Source organism: Gigantopelta aegis, chromosome 3 (genome assembly GCF_016097555.1).
Source record: "Gigantopelta aegis isolate Gae_Host chromosome 3, Gae_host_genome, whole genome shotgun sequence".
NCBI classification, from domain to species: domain Eukaryota; kingdom Metazoa; phylum Mollusca; class Gastropoda; order Neomphalida; family Peltospiridae; genus Gigantopelta; species Gigantopelta aegis.
The window spans coordinates 28,808,785-28,825,476 of record NC_054701.1 but is presented as its reverse complement, the minus strand read 5'-3'; the positions used below and the strand labels follow the sequence as shown (position 1 = coordinate 28,825,476).

General features: G+C 34.7%; 1 protein-coding gene across 1 annotated transcript in view; it reads right to left on the bottom strand.

Moving 5' to 3' along the window:
* Nucleotides 1-3,818: 3,818 nt before the first annotated feature.
* LOC121368579 (NACHT domain- and WD repeat-containing protein 1-like) overlaps nt 3,819-16,692 on the bottom strand; it is a 31,818-nt gene continuing 18,944 nt past the window's right edge. Inside the window, exons 19-28 of the mRNA XM_041493318.1 lie at nt 15,963-16,217; nt 13,965-14,259; nt 12,537-12,654; nt 10,781-10,943; nt 10,402-10,514; nt 9,767-10,016; nt 9,101-9,265; nt 7,176-7,339; nt 6,201-6,360; nt 3,819-5,211 (exon numbers count right to left, since the gene is read on the bottom strand). Of these exons, the coding sequence (XP_041349252.1) occupies nt 5,036-5,211; nt 6,201-6,360; nt 7,176-7,339; nt 9,101-9,265; nt 9,767-10,016; nt 10,402-10,514; nt 10,781-10,943; nt 12,537-12,654; nt 13,965-14,259; nt 15,963-16,217 (1,859 nt within the window). The 3' untranslated portion in view covers nt 3,819-5,035. The remainder of the gene's footprint in view (nt 5,212-6,200; nt 6,361-7,175; nt 7,340-9,100; nt 9,266-9,766; nt 10,017-10,401; nt 10,515-10,780; nt 10,944-12,536; nt 12,655-13,964; nt 14,260-15,962; nt 16,218-16,692) is intronic.

Genomic DNA, 16,692 nt, shown 5'->3' with positions numbered 1-16,692 from the left:
GGTGCATTTAAACGATCCCTTGAGTAGCCCATGTAGTGGCGGCAGTTGGTTTTCTCTCTCTTGAACTGTGTGTCCGACGCCAATATAACCGTAAATAAAATGTGTTTAGTGCGTCGCTAAATAAAACATTCCTTTCCTTGTATGTGTGTACATTCTATCTCTCTCTCTCTCTCTCTCTCTCTCTCTCTCTCTCTCTCTCTCTCTCTCTCTCTCTCTCTCTCTCTCTCTCTCTCTCTCTCTCTAAAACTGTACGAACTCTCCACACAAACCTCCCTAACTACTGCAACCCCAGCGATTTCTAAAGAAAGATAAAAAAGGAGAATTTGATTTGTCGTTCAGTTCATTAATCTAGCTGTGTTTGATAGTTATATATAGACATCTTGCAGAGCCATAACTGGCGCAAACCAATCTAATTAAAATTAGCTTCACTATTACATGTTGATCTAACAGCAGCCAGTTGGAGCTCATGTCCACCAATCAAAACCTTACTTGCAGAATCCTGCCAGTGATTTAAAAATAATTTGAAAACATTCCGAATTATCCTGAGGGTATACGACATGTTTCGTGTGAATTACGAATGCCTTAAAACATGTTTTATTTTATAAAATAAATAATTTGTAATGTAAAACTGAAGACTGATTTGGTGTGGGGTTTTTTTATAAATAAATATATAATTTTTAATGTAAAATTGAAGACTGATAACCCATCCGGTACGTATTGGTATGGTTCGCTGTACTGCGGCCACTAAAATAGACTCGCCCGATATTTTTAGAATGTGTATGCTCCCAAATAACGTTATAAAAGGCGAAGTGTGATTGGTCAATATTTAAATTATTATTTACAGACGAAATGTTACCTGGACATTAGACACTACGCAGTGTTGTTAGCAATCTGATTAAAATTAGTTCTACTGGTCTAAATAAAGGCATTCGTAATTCACATGAAACATATCGTATACCCTCAGGATAATTCGGAATGTTTTCAAATTATTTTCAAATCACTGGCATGATTCTGAAAGTAAGGGTTTGATTGGTTGACATGAGCTCCAATTGGCTGCTGTTAGATCCACATATAATAGTGGAGCTAATTTTAATTAGATCGGGCGCAAACGAACCCCACCCCACTGACACTCATAAAAATACCGAACTATCTAACTGTTGCTGTCGACGACTTCAAATGGGGTACTTCCCGAAGATCGCCATTCATCGGACCAACTGGATTGCCATGGAGGAGTTTCGATTTGTATTTAAATGTGAGCTCAGAACACACTGGCCATTCTCAGAAAAAAACATCAAGCATATATTGTTTTATTTTAGATTTTTAAAATTGTACTCTCTCTCTCTCTCTCTCTCTCTCTCTCTCTCTCTCTCTCTCTCTCTCTCTCTCTCTCTCTCTGTCTGTCTGTCTGTCTGTCTCTCTCTCTCTCTCTCTCTCTCTCTCTCTCTCTCTCTCTCTCTCTCTCTCTCTCTCTCTCTCTCTCTCTCTCTCTGTCTGTCTGTCTCTCTTTGTCTCTCTCTCTGTGTGTCTCTTTCTCTCGCCTGTACATACCTTTCTATCTGTTTCTGTTGATCACCTGGGTCCGTGGTGTGTTTATTCCGCAGACACCCGTGACCCGAAGTATTACTGCTACCACACCCCATTGCTCTACAACCCACCGACTCGCCGACTGACAGTATCATCCATGTTTACCGATCGCAATATCGCATTATATCCACCCAGCATGTCAGAGTGTTATCCACAACACAGTCGCCACGAATTCATATCGCTACAGGAATATTACATTCGATCTCTCGATAGGCATTATTAATGAGGGCACACGGTGGTCAGGTTTATGGTATTTAATCATGGGTCACCGAATCGATATGATATATTTTGAGGTCATGGCTTTTTCTCAGCCAGTTTATTTACTTCGCCATAGAAACTAGTAAATACGATCAAATGCGTGGACAACAAACTGCAGTTGTGGTACTATATGTTGTGATTCGTCTGCTGTCATTCATGTATCATTGTGTTAAAAGAAAGGGACTAACTAAAAGCTTACTACACTGGTTGGTGTGATATCTATCTTTCTGTCTGTCTGTCTGTCTATCGATTGTATTTATTTGTATGTATGTATGTATGTATGTATGTATGTATGTATGTATGTATGTATGTATGTATTGATGTATGAATATCTATATATTGTATGCATGTCGAGGTTGACTGTTGCATACACAGATATTAACGCACTGGCGCAGAGGACAATTAAATCCTTTCTGGCCTCACAAATTGCCCATGCCGTTGCTGGGACTCGAACCTGTGGCTCGCAAATTGCAAGACTAACCACAATGCGCTCTGGGCTATTGCGGCATCCATAAAAAGGATGCTCTTTAACTCAACCACATGCATGGGGCCTACAATCTACGTGGTCGATCCTGCTTACGTGCATGAAACAGTGGGCAGACCTGGCACTGGCTAGTATGTATGTGTGTGTGTATGTATGTATGTATGTATGTATGTATGTATGTATGTATGTATGTACGTATGTACGTATGTACGTACGTACGTACGTACCTACCTACCTACCTACCTACCTACCTACCTACCTACCCGCCTACCTACCTACCTACCTACCTGCCTGCCTGTTTGAAATCGATCACCGTCTGTAGGCCAATTGAGCTATTTCTCATTCCAGCCAGTGCACCACGACGACGGGTATATGAAAGGCCGTGGTACGTACAATCCTGTCTGTGGAATGATGCATATGCAACATATCTTGCTACAAATGGAAAGATATAGCGGGTTTCCTTCTAAGACCTGTCCTGTAGTGGTGTCGGTAAAAAAAACTTTTCTACCTACCTATATACCTTATCTATCTATCTATCTATCTATCTATCTATCTATCTATCTATCTATCTATCTATCTGTCTGTCTGTCTGTCTATGTGTCCATCTATCTATCTGTCTATTTCTGTATGTATGTATGTATGTATGTCTCTCTCATCTCTCTCTGTCTCTGTGTCTCTGTCTGTCTCTCTCTGTCTCTCTCTGTCTCTCTCCGTCTCTGTCTCTGTCTCTGTCTCTCTCTCTCTCTCTCTCTCTCTCTATCTCTATCTCTCTATCTCTCTCTCTCTCTCTGCCTGCCTGCCTGCCTCCCTCCTGCCTGCCTTCCTGCCTGCCTGCCTCTCTATTAAGAAAATACTAGTGTATACATTTGATATTCATATACATTTGAATGTGTGTATGTTTCACAGTGTATGCGTGTGTCATCATGTGTTTCACATTTTGTATGTGTGTGTACCATAGGTCGTGTTTGTGTGCATGTGTAGCACTAGGTGTGCTTATGTGTTACATCCTGAGCGTGTATTTGTGCATGTGTCATTGCTGGCACATTCATCAAAAAGTATAGTCCGATATTTAGGTTTTGTTTTGTTGCCTCTTTGGGCTTATTCTACCGTCTTCTTGCCTTTATGGTCCGCCATAGCAAATCTGTTGCCAATTTTGTGATACAATCCCCAATCTTATGTAACATGGTATGGGACGACCAGTTTCAGCTGATGGTTCCTATGTACGTGTGCGCAGCTGAACATTAGGTAATCCAGTTCAAGTTTCTTAATTCCAGTCCAGTCCAGGTCACATAAAACTGCACTAGTTTTGAACCAAAGCGAGCTTATGTGCATTGGTATTTTAATGTTTATGTCCCAGTAAACTTTCTTTTCTGTTAGAAGGTGCAGTTGTTATTTTGATTTTAGCAATAAAGCCAGGAGCTGAAGTTGTTCCGCACAAATGTGCTCTAATTTATAGAAATAAAACAGAACACTACACATTTAACTGAGATAATACAATTTTTATTTGAACAACTAGTAATGATACCGGTTTTACAAACTTGAACGAATAAAACGTAAACAGTAAAACAGAAATAAATTAATAAAAAAAACAAAAACATGAGCATTGTAAGACCATGTTTTAATTTTACACGTGCATGGAATGCATAATGGAAAGTATGATATACTTCAAAAACAATTATCACACGTATTACCATGTTGATGCATATATTTTAACAAGAATAAATTATATACATGTGTCCTACAATTCAACAACTTATTGCATACTTATATTACTGAAATATATATTATATACATTAAAACATGCCTACGCCAATATTTATATTATCAATATGTATACAATTCAGCATTCCAGTAAATGTAGAAATGTCTATGGAAATGATTGTACGACAATATTAATGGGCATACTGTATCAAATACCTGATATCACAGACTGATTTACCTGAATAAATTTAATAAAAATGCAGAAATGTATTCTCTCAGATCACTATATTGTAATAAACGTTACGTTTATAGAAAAATAAAACAAACACAAATGGAACACAAAAACAACAACAATAACAAAAACAAAAACACCAGACATATGGAGAGCTACAGCTTGGGTACTTTTTAAATTCAATAAATAGTATAATACTACAATAAATAATAAACAGTAAAATTGTTATTAATATGATACATGTCATTGCAAATTTCACACTTTTCAGAATGGCACAATAGAGCTGGTGAAGTTCAGCTAAGTTCGAATGCTTGTACATCATGAATTAAAACATAGCACCACATGCACAATTCACACTAATTATCACAGTTTTGTAACAAATATATTTAACATGCATATTACTAGAAATCTAGCAAATTGTATGTCAAAATGTATAGCAAAATATAGTTTTAAACAAAGAATTTTTACAATACGAGTAAGATTAGTTACATATTCTAATGCGAAAATTCTACATATTCATATCTTCAAACATTTTCAGTATATGTTCTACACATTTTATTTGAGCAAATGTTCAAATCCATGTCTTGCTAATAGTCTTTAGCAAGAATAAGGAGAAAGTAATTTTCAGATGAATGCAAATAACTACTCATATTAATTTCCATACTTATCACATGTCACAAAATAATCACATGTGTGGACGTGAGTCATTTTTTGCAGTGTACTGGTTCTATGTCACTAACAGACCACACACAAATATGTCCCATGACTAGTCATAATCAACGTGTCAACGAATCCTTGTCTGAATCATCATCAAAATTTAAATCATCATCATCGTCATCTTCATCATCATCATCATCATCAGTATCATCTTGTTCATCTTCTTCCTTGTCTAGATCGTCAGGATCATCTTGTTCATCATCGTCTTCCAGTAAGGTTAAACCAACCTCCAAAACTAAAGAAACAATGAACCAGTAATAAGATTGATTTTACGATAGGATCAGGTTACAACAAAACCACTGCCCCCCCCCCCCCCCCCCCCCCCCCCCACCACCCCACCCCCCCCAAAAAAAAAAAAAAAAAAAAAAACAAGTTAAAAAAAACAAAAAAACAAAAACAATTAAACATTTTGGCTAAAACTGAACCGGTTTGGCTACAATAGCATCTCCACAATTTATTGGCTAAAACTTTACCATTTTGATAGATTTCCAATTTCACAATAGCCTCTTACAATGATGATAGCAGATGTCAATTTGTGCAAACTTTAGAAAACTGTTTCGTAGGTTTTAATAATTATACTCTCCTTCATATCTAATACCTGATGAAATTATGAAACAGTGAAAGTGACATCATATATCGAAATCATTATGCCATAACTGGTATTCTAAAATATTTCTGCCACTGCTGTATATAAAAGACAGTGAGTAATGCTGGGTGCTGGTTGGAATTTCATCATCGATCATCAGTTTGCACCAACTGATTAAAAAACACCCCCAACCCCCCAAAACAAACCAAAAACCCCACCCCCCCACCAACCCACCAGTTTGCACCAACTGATTAATTTTTTAAATTATCGAATCAGTAAAAATTATGCGAACTTAAGGATTTAAATTATTATGACTATGCACCTAATGCGATGTTCACAGACTTCATTTCGCTAAATTTACCTTTGGTTCCTATTCAGTATCAATTCAGTAGACATGAAAACAAATCCAAACCCCAGCACATTTATATCAAGTCTACATCTTAACTGTAGGAACAATTACAATTAGCATTTTGAGCAGTATTCAGTTATGAACTTTCATAAACGATCATCACATCGGCAGAGTTCAGCCAATAATGTTTTGATTATAATTAATCACTGGAACATTACTAATAAGGAGGATGCTTGAATAATGCGTTTTACAAAAACACATAATCTGAATGTTCAGTTCAATTACTTACCATCATCTCCAAATATTGCTGGAAAACTGTCCAAGTGAGAGTAACCATCTGGTTTACTGTTGGACGGTTCTCCTTTCAGTTCCCAAACTACAGGCCTCGACTGATTACGCATGAAGCCAACTACATGGTAACCATCTTTGGTAAGCTCCACTTGATTTATCTGCAAAGTATACAAAAAATGTACAAACTCTACTTCACTTGCGATTTAGTCTTTTTTTAATGAGTATATTAATATAGTAATTGCTTTTACGATTTTTCAGACCTTGGCTTTTATTTTTCAATGATAGCCTAACACATAATTTATATCAGCTGTTGAAATCTGCTATCCCTTAACAATAGCCAGAATAACTATACTCAGTTGTGAGTCATATGATCCACTGAAGTACTAGCTTTGGGCATCTGATAGTCCAGTCTGAATTTTGGTAATCAAATTACCACAGACTATCATTAAAGTCAAGCACTATTTTATAAAGGCATTATGGAAGGCGATTTAGTTATTTTATAATAATTTAGTTAGCAAGATAATCAACACTAATTTCCTGTATTGTACACCACGGACCACTACTGCTCAACATGTACATGCAACTTCAGATGCAACATTAAACCCTTGAACTATATTATATAAAAACACAAAGTAGGATTCACATACATGTATACATAAAATAGGTTCTGTATTCTTATTTAATTAACATTGCAAAGTGTATTTTATATGCGATCTTTATATATGACGATCAAAAGAAAGTATACTAATTGTTTTCTCAATGTATTAAAAACAACACAAAACACAAGTTGATAGAAATGTTATATTTTGAAAGAATAATAATTTGGCGATAAATAAACACGAGTATACTCAATAAAACCCATAAAATGATAATATCACAGTGCACAAGGGGTGAAATGTGCGATTTCATAAAGGACCACTCATAACGAAGGTGATTAAATTTGACCACAAAGAACATATTTTCTTAATCTTACATCATAATCTGGTGAATATGTAGCCAGTCGTTTCATATTCTTGTCTAACAGCTGGAAGGTGTTGTCTTCAACCCATGTCCCATACGTCAGAACATACGGCCTCCCTGGAACAACACTAATCGTGGCACTACCAATGTGTCCATCAAACCGCTGCTTTATAACACCTAAAAATAGAAAATATAAAACTGTAGTAGAAGGTACATTAAAAAAAACCCCACCTATCCCTACCGGGAGTTGAGACTGGACCGTTGCACAGAGTTCTCTTTGTTTGAGCAAATCCCGGATTTTGTTAGAGGAGTCAAGATTTGTGCTGGTTGGAATACTGGTACTAATAATAACGAGAGACTGTGTTAGTAGGATGCAGTCTGTGCCCCAAATAGATGGGAGTGTATCAAGGTGATTCGAAATACCTGTCTTTACAGAAAGTGTAAGTGTGTGTGTGTGTGTGTGTGTGTGTGTGTGTGTGTGTGTGTGTGTGTGTGTGTGTGTGTGAGTGAAAATGTGACAAAAGAAACGAAACGATGACATACAGTAATTAGAACACAATTATCTTTTGAGGAAATGCAAGGCCAGCTTCAACATTAAGAAAAAAACATGCACGACTACAGTCAAAATGTTATACAACACAGGTTCCTCGGCTTTGTGTAAATGAAATTAAAAGCAAAACATAAAAACGCATGACCATATCTAGTAGGGTGTCACTTTCCACTCCAGTGATTCGAATACCAAATTCCCTTCCTAGTTAACATACTTGGCAAAGACCACGCAAACATCATCTATGTGCTGTTAATTCCTACCCTGAGACGTTTTACAGATAGCTATTTCTATAAAACGAGAGTACATTCGAACCAGTAAATACAGGCATCAACCTTCATTTTATACATTTTATTACATAAAAGATAAATATCGTGGGATATCAACAAGAAATGGCTATGTTCAAAATACTTGTTTTCAACCCCTTCCCACTCGCACATACACAAAACCCCGAGTTTTAAAATTTAATAAAAAAATTTTTTTTAAATCAATGGTATTTTTTTCAAATTATATAGCTTTACATCACTACACACTCAAATACCCTCAACCCCCCCCCCCCCCACCCCAAAAAAATCTCACCCCACCAAATGAAAGAAAACCCAACCGTAACCCAACCCCAACTGTAGTTTTATAAAAGTCCAAGAAAGTAGGGGACTCATCTCTTATGACATAAAGTGGACAAGATCATAGCTGGCATTTATAAAATGATTAAGTGCCTTAAAAAAGTCTAGCAATGCCTTAGTTACTCACAAATATAAGAATTTAAAACGTAATTCTTAGAATCCATAAGAGATTCTCTTACATGTTAAAAATGTGCTCATATTAATCTCAAAATTAAAAGAAAACCTTAGACGACCTACAGAGGGCTCCTAACGTAGGTTAAGAATTATTCTTATTCCAAACAAAACTGCTGCCATAGTACCGCTTGGAGGATGTCATCCACGAACGTTTAGAGAAAGAAAGGATTATTTTAGTTATAGACTAGCTCCATGACACTCAGTCTGGCAGATCGTCTGCTTGTTTTGCCACATGATGTTAAATATATATGGGATTTATTATGAACGAAATTCCATCTGATAATTTTCTCAAAGTAATATTTATGACTTAACTAAAAGTGTGTTTAAAAGTATTGTTAAGAATATTTCTCCACTCAAAATATTTTTACCATGTTAAGATTGTTTTATAGAATATTCTAAAAACGTTTTAAAATGTTTATAAATATCAGCTCAGTTCTGTTTGACAATACCTGGCCCCGTGCTTATCAACCTTAAAGTCTAGACTTTAACATCATGGCAACGCTATTCAAATAGCATTACGTTAAAGTCTGGACTTTATTAAAGTCTAGACTTTAAGTTATATAAGCACGGGCCCTGGTATTTGACTTTGCTCACCAGTTTTTAGATTATACATGCGGATTATTCCATCATTTAAGTTGGCCAGGACAGTGTTGTCATTCAACAGCACGAATGACTCCACCCCCGTATCCAACTCATTATTCTCAGCATCCTGGTATCTGTTGTAATATTCCAGATCTGCCAATTCCGCTGCCAGCTTTTCTAAGAATGAAAACAGTGTTCATAATAACAGCAAGCTGATATAAATATATAAAACAAAAATGAGCGGTGAATTATTTAGAGTGAAGTGACGACCCATTTGGAAGCAAGCTGCACATATTTCACATTGTTCCTCCGTTATATTTAGTATATTTCATATCCCTTGGTCCCCTCTCACAAAATTCTGAATCCACCCCTACCCTACCAAACACATGAAAACAGCTCAACACGAATTGATAACAATTAGATGTCGGTTTTTTGTGCAGAATAAACTTTTGTGAAACTATGTCCAGCAATATATAAGCAAAACGTTATTAGACAGAATTAATATTCACAATTCATTAATGTTATTTTATACACAGATGGCATAATATAATTGGTTGATACGTATCTAGTCAAATGAAAACGCTGGGGGTATTTTTTTTAATTAATCATCTACTACAGACAATACTAATTATTTAAGTTGATGTTTCTAGAATAAATGAGAGTGAAGTGCAAACTTACTGGTCGTGATATCCCAAGAAAGTAAGATTATTTCTTCACTGGAGTGATGTGTTTCCTTGGGAACTTTACTTGCTTCGAAGACAAAATATTTCCCATCATCAGTAATGAGAGCACCCTGTATATACAGGTCGTCATTCATGCCAACTGCTTGTTTTGTCAGTAAGTACATTAACGTGTATGTCTTCAAGTTAAATAATACAATGGGACCTTCATCTAGTCCAACTGCAGCGAAAGTTCCCGGTTTATTAACCTACAATATGAAGAAAAAAGATTTTATTGACTCAAGAAAACAAAAGCGACCTTTGTAATGTGTATATCATTCTAATGCATATTTATTTAATTTAAATATAATGGTCGTTATATGATGGCAACGATCATATTTTTAATTATCAAGTTATGCTAATGGAGATCCATCTTGAATTTAAAGGCAGGGAGTGACATACCACAATATCACCTATCAATATAGTCTGTTGAATTTGAAAACGAGATGACTTACCGTGTTATCATCTATGAACATTAACTGTTGAATATGAGGACTAGGTGGTTTGTTGAATTTGAAGGCAAGGTAAGTGACTTACCACGATAGCATGTATCAAAACAGTTTGTTGATTTTGAAGACAAGGTGAGTGACTTACCACAAAACTGTCTATCAACATAGTTTGTTGTGTTTCCATCACTTTTATTGCCTTTCCACTGTCAATGCTGAGCACTTTCATGTTTTCCCTACCTCGTGTAGAACATAGGATTTCTGAAAATAATAATTTCAGTTTTTGCAAACTATGAATCAGTGTTTAGTCAGTCCTTAAATACTGACTTATATCTTAATTTCATTATAATAAAATTATGCAATTACAACAAATCGTCTTTTAACTATGGAAATAATGATAATGAAATAGTTCCATGCTAGTTTGCATCGTTATTATTTAATGTCCATAGTCTAAAACTGATGTCATCAAAATAGCAAAATGCACTAGTTTTAAATAATTTTATATACAAAAATAAATTTCACAATACCTTTGTTATGATTAATTAAAAAGAAATTTCCACTTGGAGAAAGTTTCCCTTGAAAAGTCTTGATAAAGGTCATGGTCATTAGATCAAGTAACTTCAGTTTCCGATTTATTCGTAGGATGGCGTGATGGTCTCCAAAAGGTTTGAAGTTTCCACATGCATTGCTCTGAAATAAAATATCCATTATGTATTTCCTCATGAATGCATTGCAGTATGCAAACAGTAGGCCAAACTGCGTGTAGAAAGTATTGCGACATCAGATGTAACTTACACGAAAAGTATTGCGACCTCAGATGTAACTTACACGAAAAGTATTGCGACATCAGATGTAACTTACACGAGAAGTATTGCGACATCAGATGTAACTTACACGAAAAGTATTGCGACCTTAGCTGGTACTCAGCGATAATAAAAATAAAACCTTTCTTCAAAAGCAAAAGCTTTGTGTCAGTGTTGAACAGTGCTTACTGTTACACGCCGTGTGTTGCATGTTGTGTTGTAGCGGTGAGCTCCAGCCCATGGATTTATCAGTGAACGCAGATTTTAAATTAGCAATCAAGTAAAAATTTAGGGAATGGTATGCTGCCATTGTGGCCAAGAACATAAAAGAAAACACCAACAAGTCTGTTGACTAAGAATCAATTTGATCAAACCGTTTTAAGCCAGGTGGATTGTGGCATGCATTGACCAGTTATTGAAAGACAAACAAAACCGTTACCCGTGGCTGGCATTTATCAGGTCTGCTTGCTGTGGTGTGAACTTTACTCTGAAGATAAACCATAGTGTAGTTTGCTAATTACACAAGGTGATTGACAATGGTTCTTGTTTAGTTTTGTTCATTGAACGATAGATTGATAATACAATACATCAATGTATTTAAAATGTTTGGTTGTTTTATTTGTAAGAAAAGTCGCTATATAATTATGTACATAAAGTACTGCGATGATTAGTTTTTTGCAGTTTTCGCAATACTTTGTTGTTCACAAAACTTTCATGTTCTACAGTATTTCAGATAATTCTCTTTTTTATTATGTAATCTTAACGACAAAACCGTAATAAATGACAAGGTCCGTATCTCTGCACAATGCAGAGTCGATTGGGTATTTAACAAAATAGTGGTTAATTCCATGAATCTCTATTTAGTATCTTGTCTATAGGAGGACTGCCACTCCAGAGGAAATCCTTTACGGGAGATTTCATCCCTCTTACTCTGCCAAAAGAGGACTACCATTCCCAGACTAATTTACTAAATCAAAACTAGCACAGAAGAAGCTCATTAGAATAAGTACAGCTGTGATGACATGCACTCATGAATCACTGTCATAACAGCGATGATGTCAGATGTTCGCGAAAGTGGAGCATCCGTCATGAGTACTGCCACCACAGCTGTCGTCTGTTACTTCATATGGAATGTTAAATTAAAGAAAATGTTTTTAAAATGATTAGACATTCCTTGGCAATCGAGAAAGATCCTTAGCTGCAGTTAAAATATAGCAGATATGTTGAGATTTCTGATTATGCTAATTCGAAATTAGGATAATGTTACATAATTGCATCACTACCATTAAATCACTGTTTGGAGCTTTTATTATTATTATTATTATTATTATTATATTATGAAAAAAACATGAAGAACAATATGATGTATTGTCGTATTAAAATAATAACTAAAAATAAGTAAAATGTAGCATAAAATATGGCAACGTACACTGAACGCGGATTGGTTGAAGTGCGAATAAATTTGTATAATACAACTTACGAGTTTAGCCTCTCTGATCACTTTAGACTTGGCTAGGTCAAACACTTGTAAATAAAAGTTTCCAACATCTTTCCCATCTTGTAACAGGTAGCGTGGGTTCTCCATCAACTCAATATGTCTAAAAATACAAGTGTGGCATTCAATAACTATAAAGTTGAAGCTAAATGTTAATGGAATGCGTTTGTTTTAATGTTTCACAAAGTTGTATTCATAAAAGGTAAAATAAATTTCGAAAGGCCCTACATGTATAGTCTGTTTGTGTGAAAAGGGAACCGATGAATTGGCATATATCTCAATTATGAATTAAGTTAAAATTCTTATTTAAAGATATTATTAAGTTTTAAACCCCTACAAACGCAAATAACTTTTTTTTTTTGCACAATGATTTCTGATTTGTGTGTAAGTAAAAAGGTTTTTTTTAACAAAATTGCCATCAAATTATTTAGATTAAATATTAATTTTAATACAGAGGTAAAGACTAAATTCTAGAGCAGTCAATGTATGCAGCTTTATTTGCATTGTTACTGGAGTAATCAATAATGCAATACACAGATACAAAATGATGAAATGTACATGCTTTACCTTAGCTGTTCCGTCAGTTGCCTTCATGCCTATTTCAACTTGATGGTAATTTAAAAAGAAACATTTTTATTTACTCTGAATTTAAAAAAAAAAAGTTATTTGCGTTAATATGGGAATATTGTTTTGTCGTTCAGATTTAAAATTTAGTAATATGTTTTTATATATATATTAACTTTATTCATTATAGATTACATGTAAATTCATCGGTTCTCTTTTGACCAAAATGAAATATTATTATATTTAAATATCCAAACATATATGGCAAATATAGGGCCAGGAACGATGCTTATCTGAAACTCCATAAGTTGATAGAAGTGATGGCTGAACATATTTTCAGTATATATAACTATGCTTAGATGTAAGGTTTGAAAAATGTAAGCATATGGATTCACATCACAAGTATTTATTCACTCTACTTGAAGGAAGATTATCATTTCAATGAAAACAAGTTCGTTTTATTTGACGACACCACTAGAACACATTGGTTTATTTATCATTGGCTACTGGATGTCAACATTTGGTATTTTTTGACTCGTAGACTTAGAAGGAACGCACAGCATTTGTCCATTAGCAGCAAGGGATATTTTATATGCACTTTCCCACAAACAGGACAGCATATATTTCGGATTTCAATACACCAGTCGTAGTGCACTGGTTGAGACAGGGGAATAAAGCCAGTGGGTTCACTGAGGTGGTTTGATATTAGAAAATCGCATGTGTACCATTATGTCAAATATATACATGTATTGCAATGAACTTGTTCACATTTAGCAAGAATGGTCATTACATATTGTTGATTATATTGAAAGTACATTTAGACATTCAGAAGTTCTAGATGTGTCTTACTTGAGCTGAATATCTTCTTTTGTGTTTTCTTCAGGTCCATCAGTCTGCCCTTTGTGACTATCTTCTATCTCTTCACGACTGGTGTCCCAGATTCGCACCACTCTGTCATCACCAACAGTGACGACAGTATGCAGGTTGGTTGTGACAACGTCTAATATATTCACTGGATGTTGAAGAATAACAGATCGTGTACCATCTTTGAGATTCCACACAACAATTTCTCGTCTGCTTGGAAAATACAGCGTCTTACAGTTGGAAGTGAATCGAAATTTTTCTGAAAAATCTTTTTCATGACCTGAAACACACATGCTCGTAATATATTTTTTTTACAGCGATTGGGTTCAACCAAAAAACAAAAACAAAGAAACAAGACAAAGAAACAAAAACAATAACAAGAAACCCATAAGTAACAAGTCTGTAGTCAGTAACAATTTTCTAAATTTGAATGAAGACAAAATAAAAGATGAAGATTATGATGAAGAAACCTCACTCTGGGCCTAATCCATGATGGCCATACATTCCTTCTTTCATAATTAGTGTGTTGGACGGGCATCATTAACATGTGTAGTACCAACAATATGAGTGACCCTTCAATAGTGACGCTGAGTATATATATATATATATATATGTATGTATGTATGTATGTATGTATGTATGTATGTATGTATGTATATATATATATATATATATATATATATATATATATATATATATATATATATATATGTGTGTGTATGTGTATGTGTATGTATATGTATATGTATATGTATATGTGTATATATATATATATATATATATGTGTGTGTGTGTGTGTGTGTGTATATATATATATATGTGTGTGTATATATATATATATATATATATATATATATATATATATATATATGTGTGTGTGTGTGTGTGTGTGTGTGTGCATGTATATATATCTATATCTATGTAACGGGGAGTAAATATTTGTAACTAGTTTATTTTAATATTTACTGTATATATTTTATTTCAGTATTCTAGGTTGCAATATTCTGTTTAGAACATCATATTTTTGGGACAACGCCCTAGCTTATTATCGGCTCGATAACAAATGATATTGTTTGATTTTATCACGTGATGTTTCGTGTAACGTCCGTGCAACATTCATACACTGACACAACACCATAAGATTTCAAAGAAGAAGGGTTTTCATCTTTTCTGTTCATGCTCATGGATCGCCATTGATTACAACACTGGTTTGAATAATATGCATGTATTGCTCGTTTTATTTGGCACATTTATTATAAATTGTATAAAATAGGGTCAATAAACTATTTATTAAAAAAAAAAAAAAAAAAAAAAAAAAAAAAAAAAAAAAAATTGTCTAAATATATCTGGTAAACTGTAACTAATAATTAGTAAATGAACATATATTAAAGTAAGTTTAGAAGTTTCATTTCAACCAGTAAAGTAACAATGAGTAACGTCGTATTTTAATTATAACTAAAGTAATGTTTGGTCATATGTATTAGTGCTTTAGCTGATAAGTACTATTTCGACGGGACACGGCTTTATTGATTTCATGAATGCGAGACTCATCGCCCACAACGAAGGTGTGTAGTTGTTACACTGTTTAAATCGCGTGAAACACGCAGAATGGCCTGCGCTCGTGTTCGTTTCCCTTGCACTGATTCCTATGGTGTTGTTGGTTTAAGAAATATGTATTTATTATGCATATATTGTAAACATGATGGAATATGCATTATATGTTTACATGTCTTAACTTATTATTTATAGTAATGATTATAATGTTTATATATTCTGTTAAATTGAAGTACGACTCAAATTTGAATGTATTGTGGGAGTAGTATTTGTATAAATAAACGAACAGTGTAAATGTGATTAATTATAGAGAAATGTGATATTCGTGTTATTAATGTATTGTGCTATTTTTTGTAAAGTCGTGTTTTTGTATCTAAACGTACTTCTGGTTCAGCCTGGGAATACATCCCTGAACCTTGAAATATTTACCTTTCCATTCATGTTTCTTCTTCATAGTTTTAATGTCATACACATTGAGATTGTTGTCATAGCAGTTTGCTATAATTAACACCTTTCCATCAGATGACATTGCCATGGCTTCAATTGTGTACTGGTCTTCATCACCATCCTCCGTCGTGAAAGGTAGAAATGGTTGCACCTTATGGATGAATGATTTTGTTGCAAGATCCACAACAAATACCCAAAACTGGTCCGAATCCGTGCACGCTAGGTACCGTTCACTACCTGCAATACAAAGTATAGATACTCTGTTTAGCAAATGTATTTCTAGGACAGGAAACAGTTGTATCATAAAGGGCTTCTGAAATATAAACAACAAAGCATGAAGACGTTAAAACTATCATTGTTAAATATGATCAAAATCATATTTCTGCACAATACAGAGTTGAATGAACACTGGGAAACATAGTGGTTGATTCCATGAATCTCTATTTAGTGCCTATTATATGGGAGGACCACTCATGACTGGACAATTGGAATATGTCAAAGCAGTATCCAACATCAGCAAACACGGTGTGCACTCATATAGGGTTGCTGAGTGAGTGCTCCGCAAGGATCAATGGGTAGGTGTAAACCACTTGCATCGACCAGTGATTCATAACTGGTTCAACAAAGGCCATGGTTTGTGCTATTCTGCCTGTGGGAAGCGCAAATAAAAGATCCCTTGCTGCTAATCGGAAAGAGTAGCCCATGAAGTGAC